Source organism: Rhinichthys klamathensis, unplaced genomic scaffold (assembly GCF_029890125.1).
Source record: "Rhinichthys klamathensis goyatoka isolate OS25496 unplaced genomic scaffold, OSU_Roscu_1.1 h1tg000291l_1, whole genome shotgun sequence".
NCBI classification, from domain to species: Eukaryota; Metazoa; Chordata; class Actinopteri; order Cypriniformes; family Leuciscidae; genus Rhinichthys; species Rhinichthys klamathensis.
The window spans coordinates 493278-513963 of NW_026606810.1; the positions used below are offsets into that span (position 1 = coordinate 493278).

At 39.2% G+C, this 20686-nt stretch overlaps 1 protein-coding gene across 11 annotated transcripts in view; it reads left to right on the top strand.

The window, feature by feature from the left end:
• Nucleotides 1-20686, top strand: part of plekha6 (pleckstrin homology domain containing, family A member 6) — a 154707-nt gene that overhangs the window by 10868 nt on the left and 123153 nt on the right. For 5 of the 11 annotated variants that reach the window (XR_008809379.1, XM_056269837.1, XM_056269838.1 and 2 more), the window contains exon 1: nt 4362-4703. The exons of 1 other annotated variant lie outside the window; for it this stretch is intronic. Coding sequence is in view for 9 of the 10 variants with exons in the window: in XM_056269837.1 (XP_056125812.1) it covers nt 4669-4703 (35 nt within the window). In the remaining variant the exon portion in view is untranslated. Of the gene's footprint in view, nt 1-4360; nt 4704-20686 lie in introns of those variants that run through there. 5 more of the 11 variants (XM_056269846.1, XM_056269842.1, XM_056269850.1 and 2 more) reach the window with 2 other exon arrangements.

A 20686-nucleotide genomic window follows, 5' to 3' on the forward strand; every position in this document is an offset into this window, starting at 1 on the left:
TTAATATCTTACTGAGAAGCTTTCGAACCCCATGGGCATAAAGGTAGATCAAGCCAGTAAACAGGTATTTTACACATTGTTTTGTACATTTTCATATCTTGTTTCATGTCTATATTATTATTGAGTAGTATATTTGCCTACCTCAAGTGTAAACCCTGACAATTTAAAAATACAGAATCAATATTATTTGTTTATTTATTGTTTATTTCCATTTTTTTCCAAAAATGACATAAGTCAGATGTTTTTTCATGAGACAAGAATCCATTAAAAAACAAAATCCGCATTTATACTCATCCTGTTGAGAGCCAGCTGGGTTTTGGGATGTTTTGGTGTTATGCCTGTCTCCCAGGTCTTGAACCTGAAGTGTTTGTGAGAAGGCAGCCAGAGTGTCTGATAAGAGGGAAGGAGCATCACTGAAGAATGTGCAATGATACGGCATGGACACTGGTAGAGCTTTGTCTGTAGATCAGTGTTAGAATTTTGGAAAACAAGTGGCCGCATTGCAAGCAGGACTAATAGGACATGCATGGCCATCAGACGCCAGGATAAGTTATGAGAACAGTCTTCATTAGAAGTTTGTTTTGGCAGTGAATAGCTGGGACAGAGGCCTTGTTGTATGTGAAAGTTGCAACCACTTATTGGAATCAGAGATGGACTTAAAGTGACAGTTCACCTAAAAATCCTCATGTTGTTCCAAATCCAAATGATTTTGTAGAACTCGTAGCATAGAGATAATAGACAGGATGTTCAGGATGCTCTTTTCCATATTATAAAAGTGAATGCTAACATGGGGCTGTCAAGCTTCAAAAGCAACCAAAAACACCATAAAAGTTGTCCATAAGACTCCTGAGGATGAGTAAATGATGACAAAATGTTCATTTTGGGGAGAAATATCTCTTTAACTAGGGCTGAGTATGTTAGGAACAGGGGAAGATACATTTTGTAGAACTGCTTTGTACACAGCTGATAAACCAATAGAAGACGAATAAAATCGTAACATCAACTAATGTAGCGATCTACACGGCTTTGACCTTGGAATTCTTGAAAGGCCAGAATGCTTGTTGCCAAAAGCCCTCATTAGTTTATAAACTGTAGCTGGTAATGGCTTGAAGTTATGGAGCAATCCTCAAGAACATTACATCCTGTTACGCACAAATCAGCCCATTTTGGTCCTGTAATTACAAATTAATGAAATAACCATTATAGGATTATAACTGAACCTTGCAGGCCAAAAAATAGAAATAACATTACCAATAATCCCTATGTCATTCCACATACTTTTTTCTCTGGCATTATCATTGATATTCTACTCTGACTACAAAGATCTCAATGCACATGACAACAATGTGGCTTGTCTCACTTTGCAGAAAGCACAGAGATGGAAGCTATTATAGAGGCTAAAAGCTGTCATTAAGCAAAGTTGAATTAGGGGAAAATCCCTAAAAATTAATTGTGCTCATTTATAGCACTGTTTGTTTGTATGATCTGTCTGCGTTTTTGCATGTACTAATGCAAAATCAGGAACAATGGAACAAGCGATTTGGAATATAGTGCACATTATTTAGACTACTTTTATGCTTTTTGTCATTTTTGGTACTTAACAGCTCCTACTCACAATTCACTTTTATTGTAAGGAAAAGAACATTCTGTCATCTCCCTTTTTGCTCCACAGAAGAAAAAGTCTTGCGGACTTGGAACGAGTTGAAGTGAGTTGATATTAATTTGGCAGACTTTTTTATTTTCATTAGTAAACAATCGTTTTAACTAGGGCTGATACATGTATGGAATTATAGAAAATAAGGTAATGGTGTAAACACGGCAAAAAAAATTTTTAAAGCAACTTGTGCAGGCTGGTTCTGAGCACTAGGTTGTGGAGGAAAAGTAGATACCGCATTTTGCCATAATTTGGGATTGTATCGCATATGCAAAACTGCTTGTAGACAAAAAATGTTTTACCGTTGATTAGTGTGACATTTCACTCGATAAATAGTACTGTGTTTGTGTCGTTTAGTGTGACATTAATTGCACAAAGCAAAAGTAAAAAAAAAAAGTTAACTGTTATTTAGTGCAGACAGTGTTAATTTCATTAGGGAAAAATTGTTGCATTTACTGCAGCAGGCAAATAGCGCTGCTTTTAAATGCAATTTAATTTACTGTCATTTAGTGTGGTGTTAATTTCAGGCAAATAGCACTGAGATTGCATGTTTGCACTAAAAATAATGAGAATTATTTCAATTATATATTGTACGCTGCCAGGGGCGTCACTAGGCCCTTTTTAGGGGGGCTTCAGCCCCCCTAAACTTCTGCCTAGCCCCTCTAAAAATGTGAGATTAATGTAGGCTACACAAATTCGTGTTCGCTTCAGTCTTGTTATAATCAGATTCAGCGCGTTCTTCATCTTCAATCCGCAGCGGCGCCAAGCAGAGAGCACGTCAGAAACAGAGGACAGGGTGTGTGTGTGTGTGTGTGTGTTCATGTGTGTGTTTATCTGAGCCTCATTGGTCTGTCACTGCTCGTCAATGTCAGAATATTTGAGATGACCAATCAAATCAAAGTAGGCGGGCTTTATGTTCACAGACGCAGCTGAGCACGAATTTTAACAGTGCGACTCGACGCGTACGGTCAAGTGCGAGATAAGATGTAAGTAGCTAAACTTAACATTTCATATTTTACTTTTTTTATGTCATAAATGTTAAACGAATGACAAAAAATAATCAGGCAAACTAATATAGTTGTGTCTAATTTCGCCATTTTGAGCTGAAAATAGGCCTTTGTAACGTGACTCATGTAATGTAATAATTAGTTTACAAGAAACATTAACAAAGCCGTTTTCATCATGTTAGGCACAAGATTAATACTGAATGTGTACATATTGAGAATATAATACAAATTGTAGCCTTTAGTAAATTAAAAAAGCTCAGCTTTAGGAGAGGAAGAGGGATGAAGAGACTGAGAAAAAAAGAAAGAGTGATGGAGATGAGAAGAGAGCAGCAGGTATTGACAAAAAATAATCTGCCCACTGACATGGTTTTAAAGCTATTTCTTATCCTTTTTTTTTTTTGGTCTTCAAACGTCTTGAAATGCACATATCAGAGAAATAAAAAATTTGAACCCCCTACCAACCTCAAATTTAGGACCTCTGTGATTACAAAGCCCTGTCTACGGCCCTGTATTAGGCATAAGATCAATAATAAATGTGTAGCCTACATATTGTGAATGCATTTAATAAACTTAATTACCTTTAGTTGCTTTCAGTAAATAAACGCGTCTGAGAAAATGATTCATAGGCAAAATCACCCTATCAGTTGACCCTAAGTTTACTTTCTTCACTGACAGACAAAAATGAAAAGCCTATATCAGTCAAAGCTCAGCTTTAGGAGGGGAAGAGACAGGGCAAGATAAAAACAAAGAGAAAAAGAGTGTGATGCTGATGAGGAGAGAAAAATAATCAGCTGCCCACTATCCAAGTTTTTTGGCCTTCAGAACATCTTAAAATGCACATATGTAGATCAGAGAAATCAAGATTTTCTCGGGGAGACCCCGAACCCCCGTATTTGCCCTGCCTCACATTTGGGACCACAGTTATTATAAAACCGTGCCTTTGCATCGGAATGAAAATGGTTAATAGTGAGCTTTAGATCCTAAATTAAAGTGTTACATTTTTTTATATTTTTTTTAAAAATCATATTGGGGGCTTAGCCCCCCTAAAATGAAAATCCTAGTGACGCCCCTGTACGCTGCACATCTCTGCACAATTTTTTTTGTGCTGAAAGTGGTGCAACTGTAACATCAAAACTAGCAAAAGTTAGTGTGTCTAATCGCTTGTTCCCTTCAACCTTTTGCGGACAGTCTGAGCAGTTTGGACAGGACATGATTACACTCCCACAAACCCATGACAACAGATTACAGGGAAGCCCTAGCATGATAGTCCATCCAAACCTCAGATGAATTGCCCTACTTCACCATGTTATGTAACATTCTTCAGCCCATTAGCACTGAATCAGTGGCCCTCATGTTCACTTCCACTATCCTAGTTGATGTTACAAAGTATTCCAGGAGTAAGAACAGTCTTTGTTTTTATAACCCATTAGGAATGAGTGGCAGGAGGCCACCGAAAGGGTTAAAGGACGTAGTGCCGCCCCAATCAGAGTTAATGATTAGAGTAGAAACAGCACCGCAGAAATGAGGGAGCGGACAGGGGCTGTGCTGTGGGGGGATTCGTAGGGGAGTATGAGAGAGAGAGAGAGAGAGAGAGAGAGAGAGAGAGAGAGAGAGAGAGAGAGAGAGAGAGAGAGAGAGAGAGAGAGAGAGAGAGAGAGAGAGAGAGAGAGAGAGAGAGAGAGAGAGAGAGAGAGAGAGAGAGAGAGAGAGAAAGCCACTGTGCTTAAATCCAGCTAGCTGCCTCCCTGGGAATGTAATCCATATGTGAGCGCGAGTTCAGCTGCAGGAGAAAGAAAAGATATTACCCGCAAAGAAGCGATTGTTTCTGCTTTTCTTGTTTAAATTCCACTCATTCTGGACCCTGGCTCTGGTTCAACAGCCGACACAAAAAGAGAGATATAGTGTGGAGAAGGACAAAGTGAGAGTTGAGAGAAAGTTGGAGAGGATAAAAACGAAGGCAAAAGGAACCGTAGAGAACAATATACAGATTAGGAACCCGAAAGAAGAATGAAAGAGGACACACAGGAGGAAGGCGTAGAGAGGTAGGTCATCTAAAGTTTTGTTTTTGTTTTTTAGTTAATGCTGGTTTAGGTGCAGAGGTAGTACTTTGTGCTGGGCTGTTTGGACTACTTCTGGATAGGAAGCAAGAGGAGACCATGAGTTATGTATGTGTTTGTATCGATGGATAGATGGGGGCGTGGGGCTTCTGTAGGATCCAGAAGCCTGGAATATAGCACCACAACAAAGATCGTACGATCTTACAGCATATTGGTACATGGCATTTTCTGTAAAGTTTGAACTCTTTTGATTCTTGTAAACTTCTTTCATATGTGTGCTTTACATCCGTGACTTCCTTCACTTTTCATTCAGGAGTAAACTTAGCATTGGTCTCTCTGTTATTGGATAACCAGTTAAATTCTGAATGTGCCCCATGGTTTATTTGCTAAGCGAATTTGTTTTTTTTAATCCTAGCTCAAGCGTTGAATTACCTGAATAGCTTTTTTTAAAATAGCTTTTCTTTTACTGTGGTCATTTTTTACTGTGGAGATTATTTGTGTTGCCTGGACACTCCCTTTGGCCATCTTGGACCTGGAACAAACCAGCTCATCAGTCATCATGCCACCTTGAGCTATTTAAGGTGGTTTTTGGAACATGGTGGCTGGTCAACCGGCCTCAACCAACTAATAACCAGCTTGGACCAGCTACCATGCTTTTAAAACACAGCTACCAGCTTAAGCCTTATATTTATACTAAAACTGGTAGAAGTTGTACACTCACAATGAGTTTCTAGTGTTTCATACCAGGAAGGTTATCAGGTTTAAGAACCACCTCCTATCCTTAACCCTTCACCTTCTTGTAAAACATTATCACTAATGGCTCAACTCTATGTTTACTAAAGGTGTATCTTCAATAAAATGTCTGGTTGCAAGGATTAGTAAACAAAGTGGGAATGGAGTTTTTCCTTATTGTTCCCAGATGGGAAATTTGTGTAAAGTGTGAGTTTGCTTGCAGACGTGAAGGTGAACCTCCAAGTCTTGATTACTCTTGGGAAACACAGGGCAGGCCTGAGTATTTTGACTAGAAGAACTTCTCTCACTTAAACAGTTCGCTTGCAGTAAAGTTCAAAGCGCGAAAGTGCTGTCAGGCAAGAACAATAACTTGCAGCATAAAACAATCAGTCTGGTGGTGTAGAAATAAAACCAAGTACTTGGTGTTCAGTAGCTTGCAAGGTTCAGAATGCTAAACAAGGGGTGTCCAATCTTCCTCCTTGAGGGTCAATGTCCTGCAGAGTTTAGCTTCAACCTGCTCAAAACACACTTGCCTGGAAGTTTCAAGCAACCCCAAAGACCTTGATTAGCTGGCTCAGGTGTGTTTGATTTGGATTAGAGATGAAATGTACAGGATAGTAGCCCTCCAGCAGCAGCATTGGACACCCCTGTGCTATAACTATCCCGAGGTATCTGTATCTGCTAAACGTGATTTTCCCATCATCCCATGAGTGGAACCCATCGATTGACAACTACCCAGGTTACCAGTTCTCTTATAGTTGAATAAAACTATGCTGACAGTGTTTGTAAGGGTGGAAAGACCAGCATTCCCTGAGGCTCAGTGTTCGGCAAGACTTAAGAGGTATTGTCGGGAATTTGTGTTGATTTGAAATTATCTAGTGTTAGCACAAGTCATCCTATTTGTTGAAAGATTGGAGCCTGCTAGCCTGTTTTCTGTCCTCAACCCTCACCAACGAGCAAGTATCCAAGGAAAGAAGTGTGTTTTGCCCACTGGAGGTGGTATTGTGCTCTGGAATGTTCTGGGAACGCCTCTCTCCAGCTGGTGTGAGTGTGTGCGAGTGACTAGGTCTCATCCTTCAATAAGGATTTGTCAGTGGAAAAAACAAGGGCACATTCAGGTGGTTTAAAGTGCTGCTTGAGGCTTCAGGAGTGTCAGGAACGTATCATTTCAATGTATCGTACGTGTCTGAAAGCCATTACCCACTAGGTGCATGACAGGCATTGCAGTCTTATCAACATATCTCACGTGAAATGTGGACATGCACGTCCTTACCCAGTTTAAAACAAAAGTAAGGCATATTTGTTGAGTACAAGTGTGTCATCATCTCTCATGTTCCACTGCAATCTTACTATAGTAGGTTATCTAGGAGGGGCATCTGTTGTCTCTGTTGTAGCTTGGCCTATTTCTTCTCTGACCTGACAAGGGAACAGATGCACAAATAGGACTTCTGCTGTATGGCCCAAGACCAATCTCATTGGGCTGTGAGTGATCTAGGCTGCCATGTCACTTGCCTGTTTCAGTTTTCCTCATCCAGTTCTTCTAAACCCCTTCTACTATGTAATTAAATGACAATACTGATCTCAAATCTGCAGAAAAAGAAAAATCTTATACCAACAGATTGTAGTCACAATGTGAGGGTCGACTAAATTTATCCCCTTTAAAACATCACCGCTGACTGACATATTAAAACTTAAAATTGGTTCACTGTTTTTAAATGCAATAATGCATCTTTTGTAAATGTCTCTTGAGAAACATTTTTGTTCAGGGTAAGGTGAACCCGAAACCAGCCTAATTATACAGGGACTCCTTAGCTGACTAGTCATTCAGGCAACCCACCAACTAGTCGTTTCATTGCAAGTGTCCTCTAAGAAGCACTTACAACTCTGTCATATCTTATTTCACGCAGGTCCCAATAGGCTTCCTCTGATAGCTAATTGAATTCTTGTTTTTTCAATGTTTGATATGTGCTATACACTGGGAGCATGTTAATTACTTAGCTTAGTCCAGAATTGCAAGTAATTGAATGAAAAAGTTGTTCAAACCAAAAATACATCTATGTGTTAATTTATTCGTGCTTAGGTAATGGAAACTTTTAATTATCACTTGTTTCCAGTATTAGCTTCGTTTGATTGATGTCATCACCCAGGGAGTTTTGAACATTAGTTTGTGAATAGAATCTGGTGCTATGTTTTTGCAACTCACTTATCGCACTTTAACTTGCATAGAAAAATGTACCATGGTAAACATAGTTTCTTTCACAATATTGTACTGCAGTAAATCTGTGGTAACTTGTTCTTAGCCAGCAAGATTCTGAAAGCTTCATACACTGTTTGAAGGAGATCCCATTTTAATGTGTTATGGTTCCACCGTAGTAAACAGTAGTAACTTCACGATTTTGGCAGCTACCATGGTAAATATTTTGTAAGAGATGTCTTGTGTGCTTGTATTCACATGATTTATTAAGCTTTTTCAAACATTGTCATAAACCCTAGCTAACCTGGAATTATTTTTTTTCTAGTATTGACTTGAGCTAATTAGTGTTGTTGCACTGCATTGAATTTATTTCCACACAGTTTCTGGAAAGTTAAATTAATTTTCCACATGTTATCAGCAGTTTCAATTTGGCCTCGACTCTATAGAGTGAGAATGCTTTGTGTTAGCGCAAGGAGGACATTAGATGAAATAATTATCGAGGCCGTGGGTGTATTTGAATCCTTTTTAAGCAAATTCCACAGCACATATCCTACTCTTATCTGTGAGTTATTATAGTTGTGTTTACATAAAACCCACCATAGCATAAAGAGCTCTGGAAACATTTTGAGTGTATGTCATTTGGATTAAAGCACGTGTGCAAATTTGGATCTGAATAAATTAAGAAAAACTATAATTTCTCTAGTATCCATCAGTAGTGAGATTATTATATTGCTAAACTGTATTCTCAGGCACAGCGTCATGCAAAGTGCAAAATTATTCAAAACGCTTTCTACAGGCCATATGTGTAGTTTTTGAACTCTATAACTTTATGATACTTGTGTCGTAATATATATTCTGGTCAAGCTCAAACACTTTATTAATTATAACAGAGTATTTACACAGTGTCAAGAAAAATATAAAGAAATTATGTGATATAAATAATAAGTAAATGTAAGTAAAATACTTTTTTTTTAAACAATTTTTTATTTAGATTAGGAAGGAGAAAAATACCTGGATTTTCTCTTAATGAATCATAATTTTTTTAGTGTTAGTTTATGGATTCTTTCGCCTATGATTTTCATCTTTACATTTTTTAAATATTGAATCTATTATGTTACGATACTGTATATTGTACTGTCACACCGACAGATGAAAGTTTTTTTTTTTTAAAGCAACAGTGGGCAGTTACTTGCAATCAAAGTTTGGAAGGAAATGGACTTTTTATAAACCTAATAAACTGTCGCTTTACTACATGTGGTCCCAAACGCATTTTAAAAACTGCACTCAACCACATAGCTGTCACCTTGGGGAACAGGAACCGTGCACTTTCCAACAATATTATTTGATTGAACTGAATTGTTTTTTATTGATCGCCTGCCTTTGTGGAAGTATGTTTCAGGTTTACAAATCTAATGTAAACCTGGTATTAACTAGCTTGTTTAGCTCTTTATATGTTCACTTCGGACTCCCCATGTAGTGCACTGTTGTTTTGCAGATAGAAAAATTGTGATGTTGAAATCTGGATTTGTCTGAAGTTGTAATTGTGTTTGTCTCTCTGAGATGCAGGTCAAAGGACACATTCTTTGTATGAAGTTGTGTTGGCGTGTGTGTACTTACATTTTTTGCTTTAACCACAGTCTCAGTCTTAAGCCATGTCTTGTGGTTGGGGATTTGCTAACTCCCTTGTGTTCCTAAAAGGATATTGCCTCATTCTTAATCTCTTGTCTCAAGTGGACGAGGTCCTTGATGGACCCTGGTTAAGTTGAAGGATCCTGCAACTCACAAGAGGTTACGAGTGCATTTTTCCAAAACAAATATGTTACATTAGCTTAACACCAATGTCCTATACTATTTCCTCTAACCTTACAGTATGCTATTCATTTTTATTTTTCAATTTGTTTCAATATTATTAATTATAACGTTACAGTTTTATTTTGACTCTTTTTTTTATAAAATGCCTATTGGACATTACTCTCAACTTAATACTTAATTCTGATTATACAACATTTTTCTCGAAATGTTAATTTTTTAACAATACGGTGTTAAAATGTTGCTTGTGTTTGATGAATTACAAATTCAACAAATTCAATTAGTTGAATTACAAACAATAACTACAAATTTGAAAACTTTTGTAATTGAATTACAAACTTGCTAAGATTTATAGGATAATGCTGTAAATTGTTTTAAGCCGATATTATTGTAAATAGACAACAAGGAGACATGGAAGTAATATTGAGACAGGCAAGTTATACTTTCACGTTTTGTCTTCAACACCGTCATTGTTTTGGCCTAATGCACACCTCAATATTCAGGTATGCTATTATTCAGCAAAGTGACAGTAAAGGTGTTTATAATCTTACAGAAGATTTGAAATAAATTCTGTTATTTTGTACTTTCAATTCATCAAAAAATCCTGGCGGTAAAAAAATAACAACTGGACAAATGTTTTCAACATTCATAGAAATAGGAAATCTATTTTGAGCACCAAATCAGCATATTAAAATGATTTCTGAAGAATCATGTTACACTGAAGACTGGAATAATGATGCTGAAATAAAATTTTACAATATTACTGTTTTACTGTATTTTTCCTCAAATAAATGCAGCCTTGGTGAGCATAAGAGACTTCTTTCAAAAACTGTTAAAACATCTTACAGATCCCAAACTTTTAAATGGTAGTGTATGTTACAAAAGGAATAACCTATGGACATAGTAAGTCTACACACATGATAGTATTCTCTCATATAGCAGTGATAAAAGCGGAGTTGAATTTTTGCCAACAGAGGGATTCAATTACCCATATCTCCTGATTTTACTGTAGCACCTGCACCTCCATCAACACTTGACTGATTTCTGCTTCAGTCAGGGCAGCGAATGCCAACTTTATTCATTCTGTCAAATCTAACTTTACTCACAGACCTTTTTAAGGTGTATGTGAGCCTCTGTGTCTTCCTATGATCCTCCTTTTGTAATGAAGCTCCTATTGTTTGTTTAAATGAAGCAGCAGGATGTGGCACAATAATCTGGCTAAAATCATAAATTACATAATGATCAGTGTTATCATAAAGCAACGTGTTTTATTGGAACCATAAATGCGCATATATCAGTGTAGAGTCTGAACGTTTGCCAGGTCTCTTCTTACGTAAACATACACAGTTCCACCTGAAATTACAGGAATATCGTAAGCACTGCTGAGCAATGAATCTCACAGAAGAAAGCAAGCACAGCTCAGCAATGTTCTGGAAAGTATTGTTTGACTTGGTCAGGGAGAGCACAGTGCCCGTCTGTGTTTATATCTCCAATAGAAAGAGAGAGAGAGAGAGAGAGAGAGAGAGAGAGAGAGAGAGAGAGAGAGAGAGAGAGAGAGAGAGAGAGAGAGAGAGAGAGAGAGAGAGAGAGAGGATTGAGCTTCGGCCAGCAAACCTGACAGTGGGCACTAAACACTCTCCACTGCTGTGATGTCATCTGGGCGTGTCTAACAGATTTACCGTCTGCTGGACGGCTAGAGGGATATTCGTCCCGTCCTGGAAGATCAATCTGTGAATCATTTTACCAAATGGTCATGTAAGCTTTGTGTTTTTGTGGCTCGGAGCAAGTTTCACCCATGTGATGTATCCCGCCATTGGGTGTACGTTAAATATTTCATCATTTATTGAGTCTGTGGCAGGCAGGCTGTGTGAAACTACTTACAATCAAACTAATAAACAAAATAGACAGTGGTGATAAAGCCTGAGTGATGAGTTTATTGTAAATTTTATAGCTTTAAGATTTCATTACTTTAGAGCTTACAGCGTAAACCTTTTCATTGCAACAGGGCTACCTGAGCAATTAAAGAGATGTATCACCTAAATATGAAAAATGTGGTCATTTATTTAGCCTCATGTCATTCCAAACTTGTATGCAAGTACTTTTTTCTGGAATTAAGAGTCAATCTCAAAATGAAAATGAAAAGTGAACAAAAAATGAAAAAAAAAAAACAACATAAATGCACGAAAAAAGTGGTCTGTATGATGTGTGCGCCAAGTGATTGTTTTGTGTGAGAAACAAACCAAAATTGTAATCTTATTCTCTGTTTTTTGGAATTCGACAGGTATGGTCAGTATGGAAAGAGTTGCGTAAATATCAATCAGAAAGTTTTACTTTCGTGTTCCACAGAAAACAAACTGCATATGGGTTTGTCACGACATGAGGGTGAGTAAATAATGACAGAGAGTGAGTAAATAATGACTGATTTTCAGGTGTATTCTTTTCCTTTAAAGTCAGGAATTAAATGCTTTTACGTTAGGTGAAAAGCAGTTTAATGGACGGCCTCATGCCACACTGAGCGCAGTACTCAATGGGATAGTCTTGAGAGAAAGCTTTGTCAGCAGCCCTTTTCCACATTGTGCATTGATCCATTTGGGTGAGTCTTAACAATCAATACTCACCGCAGCCCCATCATTAATTAGACACAGGTAAATTTCCCCACCTCTGCTCTTTTCCTTTTAGTACTGCTGCTTTCCTCCCTCTCTGTCTCTCTCCCTCGTTCTCTCACCGTCTTTTTTCCTCTTTCTCTCTACTATGAGATTAAACTCGTTGAAGGCAGGGAGCCCTGGGCAGCTCTTGGCAGTCAGAAAATGTAACCTTAGCTTTGAAGAACATGAAGGGAAGTAGTGGGAAACTCCCTTCAGTTCCCATGATGCATCCCCCTAAGGACAGCCCACTGAGAGCAACTGTATAAGCTGCTCTAGAATCACCCACTCTTGTTCACTGCAAAAAAAGACAAGAACAAATATTTAGTCTTGTTTTCCTATTCTTAAACCAAGATAAATTTACTTGAGGAGTATCCCTTTTTTTCTTTTGTACCCAACAGCCCCTGGCTTTAATATCCCAACCTTGAAAGGAAACATGTTCCTTTCAACTCATATAAGAGCTGTATTCAAAGAATGTGTTTTGAATTGAAGTTGAATTGAATATCCTCACTTAATTTTGTTATACACTATACTATTCAAAAGTTTGATGTCAGTACTTTAAAAAATAAAGTGAAGTAATACCAGTGGCGTAACATTGTTTTAAAAAGTGGGTGGGACACGGGGTGTCTGCTAATACAAGACTATCAGAAATGTACAATAACAAATGCACATAAAATAACATTATGATGTCCAGAAATCAATTTCAATAGTACATTAATTTTAATTTATCAACATATAGAAGATTTAGTTTTAGTTTCATCCTTACATCTACTATAGTATATAAGTATTTAATACAATATATGATTAGTCTCGAGTCTTTAAGTCAGTGAATATATATATATGTATATATATATACACTCACCGGCCACTTTATTAGGTACACCTGTCCAACTGCTCGTTAACACTTAATTTCTAAGCAGCCAATCACATGGCGGCAACTCAGTGCATTTAGGCATGTAGACATGGTCAAGACAATCTCCTGCAGTTCAAACCGAGCATCAGTATGGGGAAGAAAGGTGATTTGAGTGACTTTGAACGTGGCATGATTGTTGGTGCCAGAAGGGCTGGTCTGAGTATTTCAGAAACTGCTAATCTACTGGGATTTTCACGCACAACCATCTCTAGGGTTTACAGAGAATGGTCCGAAAAAGAAAAAACATCCAGTGAGCGGCAGTTCTGTGGGCGGAAATGCCTTGTTGATGCCAGAGGTCAGAGGAGAATGGCCAGACTGGTTCGAGCTGATAGAAGGGCAACAGTGACTGAAATAACCACTCGTTACAACCGAGGTATGCAGCAAAGCATTTGTGAAGCCACAACACGCACAACCTTGAGGCGGATGGGCTACAACAGCAGAAGACTCCACCGGGTACCACTCATCTCCACTACAAATAGGAAAAAGAGGCTACAATTTGCAAGAGCTCACCAAAATTGAACAGTTGAAGACTGGAAAAATGTTGCCTGGTCTGATGAGTCTCGATTTCTGTTGAGACATTCAGATGTTAGAGTCAGAATTTGGCGTAAACAGAATGAGAACATGGAACCATCATGCCTTGTTACCACTGTGCAGGCTGGTGGTGGTGGTGTAATGGTGTGGGGGATGTTTTCCTGGCACACTTTAGGCCCCTTAGTGCCAATTGGGCATCGTTTAAATGCCACGGCCTACCTGAGCATTGTTTCTGACCATGTCCATCCCTTTATGGCCACCATGTACCCATCCTCTGATGGCTACTTCCACCATGTCACAAAGCTCTAATCATTTCAAATTGGTTTCTTGAACATGACAATGAGTTCACTGTACTAAAATGGCCTCCACAGTCACCAGATCTCAACCCAATAGAGCATCTTTGGGATGTGGTGGAACGGGAGATTCGCATCATGGATGTGCAGCCGACAAATCTGCGGCAACTGTGTGATGCCATCATGTCAATATGGACCAAACTCCCTGAGGAATGCTTCCAGCACCTTGTTGAATCTATGCCACGAAGAATTGAGGCAGTTCTGAAGGCAAAAGGGGGTCCAACCCGTTACTAGCATGGGGTACCTAATAAAGTGGCCGGTGAGTGTATATCCACAGTTAGTGTTCGTGTGTCCTAATGGAGTGGTGGTAGATCTTTTGTTAAAGGTAAGGTAGGTATTTTTCAGAGAGCCTAGCAATAGCGAGCTAGCATTGAAAGCATAAGATCCCACCCTCCCTTCAGAGCGTCTCATAAACCACGCCTTCTCCAAAACACATGAATGTGTACAGCCAGAGCGAACAAAAGCATCATGAGAGACGGCGTTAAACTACCTCATGTCTAAAAGCAAGTAACATTACAATAATAATGACCATAAACAACTTAAAGAGCACTGACCTGTACCACCTGACTGCTACAGTTAATTTTGGGGTTGATAGTGTTGCAGTTGAAACGCATAAATTCGGTTTCTATATCTTCCAAATTACGGCAGTTATGGTGTGAACGCAGCAGAAGCTCATTGTTTTGGTTCAGGAGGAACTGTAAAAGGTGGCTGCTGTTTGTTTGTGGTGCTCGGTGACTGATGTCTGTGTAACTGCACGTCCAACACAACTTTCATCCTGTGCCACACGTTGTACTTACGTTTAAGGGCTCTGTCTCTGACATCCTCAGTGCGGGATGAGTCATTGCATGTGAGTGTGAACACGTGTGTGCAATCTCAGGATTGCTGTTGCTAGGTAAACAGCTGAAAAACCACATCTGCTCTTTCTCACTTCTCCAAGAAAACAAATTGAGTTTTAAATGACCATGAGTGATTTAAAGCAGTAATTGACATTGTCATATCATTATTATCCATTATACATTTAGTCTATGACATCAGTCTGTTTCTATTCACGTACATATTCTCTCTACAGACATTAGGATGCCATTAGCTCCATCTTTATCGTTGAAATAGACTCAGCGGAAATGTTGCTGTTGTGAGCTTCAGAAAACTGCCAGTGATCAGCGCATCGCTTTGTGGTTCGCTGTGCGATTCTGCCACTGCAAGCTCATTGGAGGCAGCACTCAAGTGTAATTATTCATCCCCCATCCCTCCCTCCTTTCCTCCCATCGTCCCTCCAACCCACTCTCGTCTTTCTTCCCACTCATCCTCTGGCAAGCGGGCTGGCGGTGAGGATGTGGTCGCTGTGATGTGGCAATTGTGATGTTGCTCGCCGCCACCATCTTGGTGGTGCTGAGGTCAGAGGTTTGGCTTGCGATTGCATCATCTCGTAGCGATGACAGAAAGAATGAAACCACACGTGCGCACATTTATATGCACAGGCACGTACACGCACATCCCACTCAGCACTGTCCTCTGTCTAATTAGCATCTTTTTAACAATGTGCATTAGAATGACATCACAGATACATTTAACGGTGTAATTGTTCCTTCCTTTGTGGTTTAATGGTAGTCCACGAGCCAGTGTGAGGCAGTTCTTTACACTCCTTTTTTTGCTTTATCTGACTTGTCTGATGCAATGACAGGGAGATGAGAAGCTTAATCCTGCTGTGCCATGCTTCTCGTTTCTCTCTATATGGCAGGGGAACAAGAGACTGTCAGGTTTAATGCTGGATTTTGTTCTCAGCTGAAACCTGAAAACCTGTCTATGTGCTGAACACCAGTAGCCAAAATACGGTGGTTCCTTTTACAGGAGCACTGTAGAACTGACATCATGAAATACTAGCAGTGATGTTCATGGGTATCTTGTCAAATATGTAGTTGGGTGTGTTTTAATGGTCTCAAGCACACAAAAATATAATAAATACTCAAATATGATAAAAATACAGTGGCACCCGACAGCTAAGTCTTCTATTTTGCATGTTTTTAATTTGATACAATGTTTTTCATTGCAAATTATGTTATCAGCTGGACAATTTGAGTGAAACATTGACATTTACATTAATTTCAGAGCTTTTTTTGTATTTGGTTTGAACCTTATTTGCTTTAATGATGTGTAAAAATCTGCATGGTTTGAGATGCATTTTTTGCTTCAGTGGAACCAAGAACATCTGACTGTCAATGATCAATGTCCAAATTTTAATTAGTGGCCTAGAAATTGTAACGTGCATGTTCAGTTTTAGTTTCGTTTTTCAGTCTGTTTGCACTGTTCCTGTTTGACTGAGTTCCTTTTTAGATTCCCTGTTTGTTAATTTGTTTCCATAGGTCATGAATCTATCACACCAGGGGCCTGTACCATGAAGCCGGTTTAGGTGGCTAGCCAGCTATGTTTCAGCTTAGTTTCCGCCAACCCTGAGTTTTAGGTACTATGAAAGTAGCTCGGCTTTAATCGGTGTTCGTTGCCATGGTATCTTACGCTGCACGGCTAACCTGCTCCGGGGCAGGTTAAGTTCTGGATTCGAGATCTCAGACTGAAGTTTGACCAATCAGCTGTGAGCAAAGAAACATATAGGTGACGTAACTAATTCCCAGTGTTTGTTGCAATGGCTTTACATTTTCTTTCAAATCCTGTGGACATCTCAGCGCAAATTTGTTAGACAAGCACATCGTAGAGAATGAGTTTTTAGCCGGACAAAATCCCCTTGCCTTTCCTGATAATTACTTGTATGAAAGATACAGATTTTCTGCGGAAGGAATTTCTTATCTTTGCGAACTTCCTGAGCCGCACATAAATAATTTAACACGTCGAATTCATGCATTTACTGTACCACAAATGGTATTGCGTTGCGTTTTTTTTTTTTGCAAGTGGTAGCCTACATACTTGCACGATCGGTGATGCACAGAATCTAGGGGAAAACACGGTTTGTCGAACCATTCGCAAGGTGGTCCTCGCTCTGCAGGAGTACATTAATAGTTTAATAGTGTTCCCCAGACATTTATTGACCATGTCCATAAGAGACATAATAAATTCCCAGTAAGATAATATATTGATAGGGTGACATCACGTTTTTTTTTCTTTCAAAAAGCAAATTTCAGAAATGTACTATACAATACAGTACATGTTAAGCATTATTTTAAATCTTTTTTTATTTTATTCGGTTAATCTTATGATAGGATTCCCTATAGAGTCATTGGAGCAATAGCCTGCACACATGTTGCAATCTCCACTTCTCTAGGAGAACATGAGGCAGATTATGTTAATAGAAAGTCATTTCACAGCCTTAATGTTCAGGTAGAGATTATGTGAACATGTGAAATTATTATTTTCTGTGAGATTAATCTTTAAATTAATAGTAAAATTAATAGATAACAATCTACTTTCCGTGAGTATGTTGTGTCAGCGCTTTGAGGAAAGCTAGTTAAATTTGGTACAGTACAAAACACTGTTAATTTGAATTGGGACAGCAAAACCTACACAATAACCCCCTATCATGACCCTCATGTGTCAGTAAAACCATAGTACAAGTTCTTTGGCATCCTAAAGGCACGTTTCAACTGTCTTCGGCGCTTAAGAGTCACCAGAGTGGGCATCACAGATAGTGTCTTGTACCATTCTCCACAATATAGCCACCATAGAAAGGAGCCAGAACACCACAGAAAGCTTCTCCCCGATGAAACTGACCCGAACACACTTGACCACCCAGCTGGTGCACATGTAGTTGCAATCACCATACAATATTACACTTAATAAAAGCACATTGAAACTGCAGACAGGTCTCAAACTGTTTTATTGGTTTTGTGGGATGGGGGGGAGAAAGAGAGCAATAGAAAGTTGCATTAATAAATATTCATGTTAAAGTGTTCTTGGTTAAATAAGTTCACATACTGAGATCAGTTTAATCCAGCTGTTGCATTTATTTTTTAAATGTGGAGCCTCCTCAGCTCACAGTCAGGCTCCTTTAGTGTGCAGTCTAGCTCTATAGGCTCCTTTAGTGTGCAGTCTAGCTCTATAGGCTCCTTTAGTGTGCAGTCTAGCTCCATAGGCTCCTTTAGTGTGCAGTCTAACTCCATAGGCTCCTTTAGTGTGCAGTCTAGCTCTATAGGCTCCTTTAGTGTGCAGTCTAACTCCATAGGCTCCTTTAGTGTGCAGTCTAGCTCTATAGGCTCCTTTAGTGTGCAGTCTAACTCCATAGGCTCCTTTAGTGTGCAGTCTAGCTCTATAGGCTCCTTTAGTGTGCAGTCTAGCTCCATAGGCTCCTTTAGTGTGCAGTCTAGCTCCATAGGCTCCTTTAGTGTGCAGTCTAGCTCTATAGGCTCCTTTAGTGTGCAGTCTAGCTCCATAGGCTCCTTTAGTGTGCAGTCTAGCTCTATAGGCTCCTTTAGTGTGCAGTCTAGCTCCATAGGCTCCTTTAGTGTGCAGTCTAGCTCTATAGGCCCTTGTTTAGTGTGCAGTCTAGCTCCATAGGCTCCTTTAGTGTGCAGTCTAGCTCTATAGGCTCCTTTAGTGTGCAGTCTAGCTCCATAGGCTCCTTTAGTGTGCAGTCTAGCTCCATAGGCTCCTTTAGTGTGCAGTCTAGCTCTATAGGCTCCTTTAGTGTGCAGTCTAGCTCCATAGGCTCCTTAGTGTGCAGTCTAGCTCCCAGGGTTCTCAAGTCTCACGCATTGGCCGTGAGACACACGCAATTCAACCAGTTCACACGCTCACACGCCACACCGTGTATATCTCACGCTGAAAAGGCAATGCCAACCAAGTTGTCCTGCAAGCTTTATATATAACGTTGTATACGAGGCGCATGCCATGCACACAAAGATAAGTTTCCTGCCGCCGGCGCGTCCGCATCTCGGCCAGATTGCGTTCGTTACTAGGCAACTTAGACCCGCGAACACACACGGAAGTTCGGCCACCGCGACATCGCGCGAACACACGTCGTGATGGAGAAAGTAAGTTGGAAGAAAGCTCGCCTAACATTTTTAGACTAGAACATTTAATATATAGCCCATCGTATACATTATTGATGCAGTCAAAAACTCTACAACTGCTTTGCAACCAGGCCAAAAGCTTTGGCTCAGTTTGGCTCAGGAAATGTTATTGGGTATGGGAAGGAATGAAGATGTATTTCTTCAGTTTATTTTAAATTCTATATTATACTGTATTAGTATTTCTAGTTACATTAAGGCTAAAGCAGAGTGCTCTTGGTAATATTGTATATCCTGTCAAAACATACATTAGCCTAATCATTGCCATTGCATTTGTATTTTTCAAAGATGTCAGGGAAAAATGCAAAAAATATTGTTTTTCCAAACATTTTGGAGCAATTTGTTATATATTTGTAGCCTAATTTTGAAATATAACATTAAAGAGTAGGCCTATATTTGATGTGATGAATTGCTCTGTCATTTATCAGATTTACCAATTGCTATAATTTCAATTTTTGCTGGTTAATTATGAACAATGGGTAAAATTGGGGGCGGGGATAGGCGGGGGCGGGGCTCCATTTAGGCTCCTCCCCTAACCGCATGTGATCTCACTCCAAGCTTTTGATAAAACTTGAGAACCCTGCTAGCTCCATAGGCTCATTTTGTAAAGGGCCCTGACTGAGTCTGTTTCCACCTGAAACATAATTCCACCACAAACATGATCATTACAAGTTTTTGGGAGGCTAATCAACTCACAAAAAGTTCCTTGACAAACACCTGTAATATATGTCAAGGTTTTTAAATCCTTACCTTGTTCACATTTCTTTTTAAGCCTGTTGAGGTAGAGGCTTCAGTTTCTGGGACAGGTTGTGAAAAATCCTACAATAAAAGAGATGTGTAACTTGGGCCAGTCCCTGTTTTATGCCACACATTCAAATGTTTGCCTTAATAAAAAGCCCAGTGCACTCACCTGAGCAACTGTCCCAGAACACAGACAGAGTGTCTTCATCATTTCCTCCTCCCTGATAAATAAAAGTAGGCCAATATGTTTCTGGTGTTCTGTCTGCTGCATACTGACCTCTGTGTGGGAGACTGTGTGTGTGTGCTGGCTTCAACAGGGACACTGCATTTCCCTCTACTACAGAACATACAGTCAGCCATATTTAAAACTTAAAATAGTAATGTATCACACACGTACCCAGTGTTACTTGCTTAGAGGAGCCAGCACCAGGGTCAGATTGTACAGCACCTGTAATCCCATCCATAATCGGCCGTCCCTTATTCCTATCAGAGCCAACTCAGTGTATTCTGGAGGAGTGGCCCTCCACTGGTTTTCTGAATTTCACTCTTTTTTCGGTTTGCCTCAAACAAGTGTTAATAATAAAATAATAAAAGGTTGTGTGTAAATACTTACTAGGCTACTTTGAATTATATTTTTATATTTTGTCTTTATCAGCTGCCAAGAACGTTTGGAGTTGCATCTAAAAATCAATGAATATTAATCTTTATTAGTATATGCAATTTTTTTTATATATTATAAAATATAGGCTATATTTCACACACACATACATTCATAGCCTATATATACATCATTTTACATGAATAAAGAACGTATTTATTTAGCTTACACATTAACGCAATCAGCAATCTTTCTCCAACAGTCTTCTCTTGCTTTGGCAGCAGAGACCGTATTGTTTCGAGCTTGTAATACATATTTAAATTCATCGTAATTCTGAATGATTATCTCTTGCTCCTCCGCGTAAAGAATATATCGCTCTCGCTCTATCCATATCGAACGCGATTGGTTGTTCGGTGCCAACGTCACTTTGGTATGTGCACGCG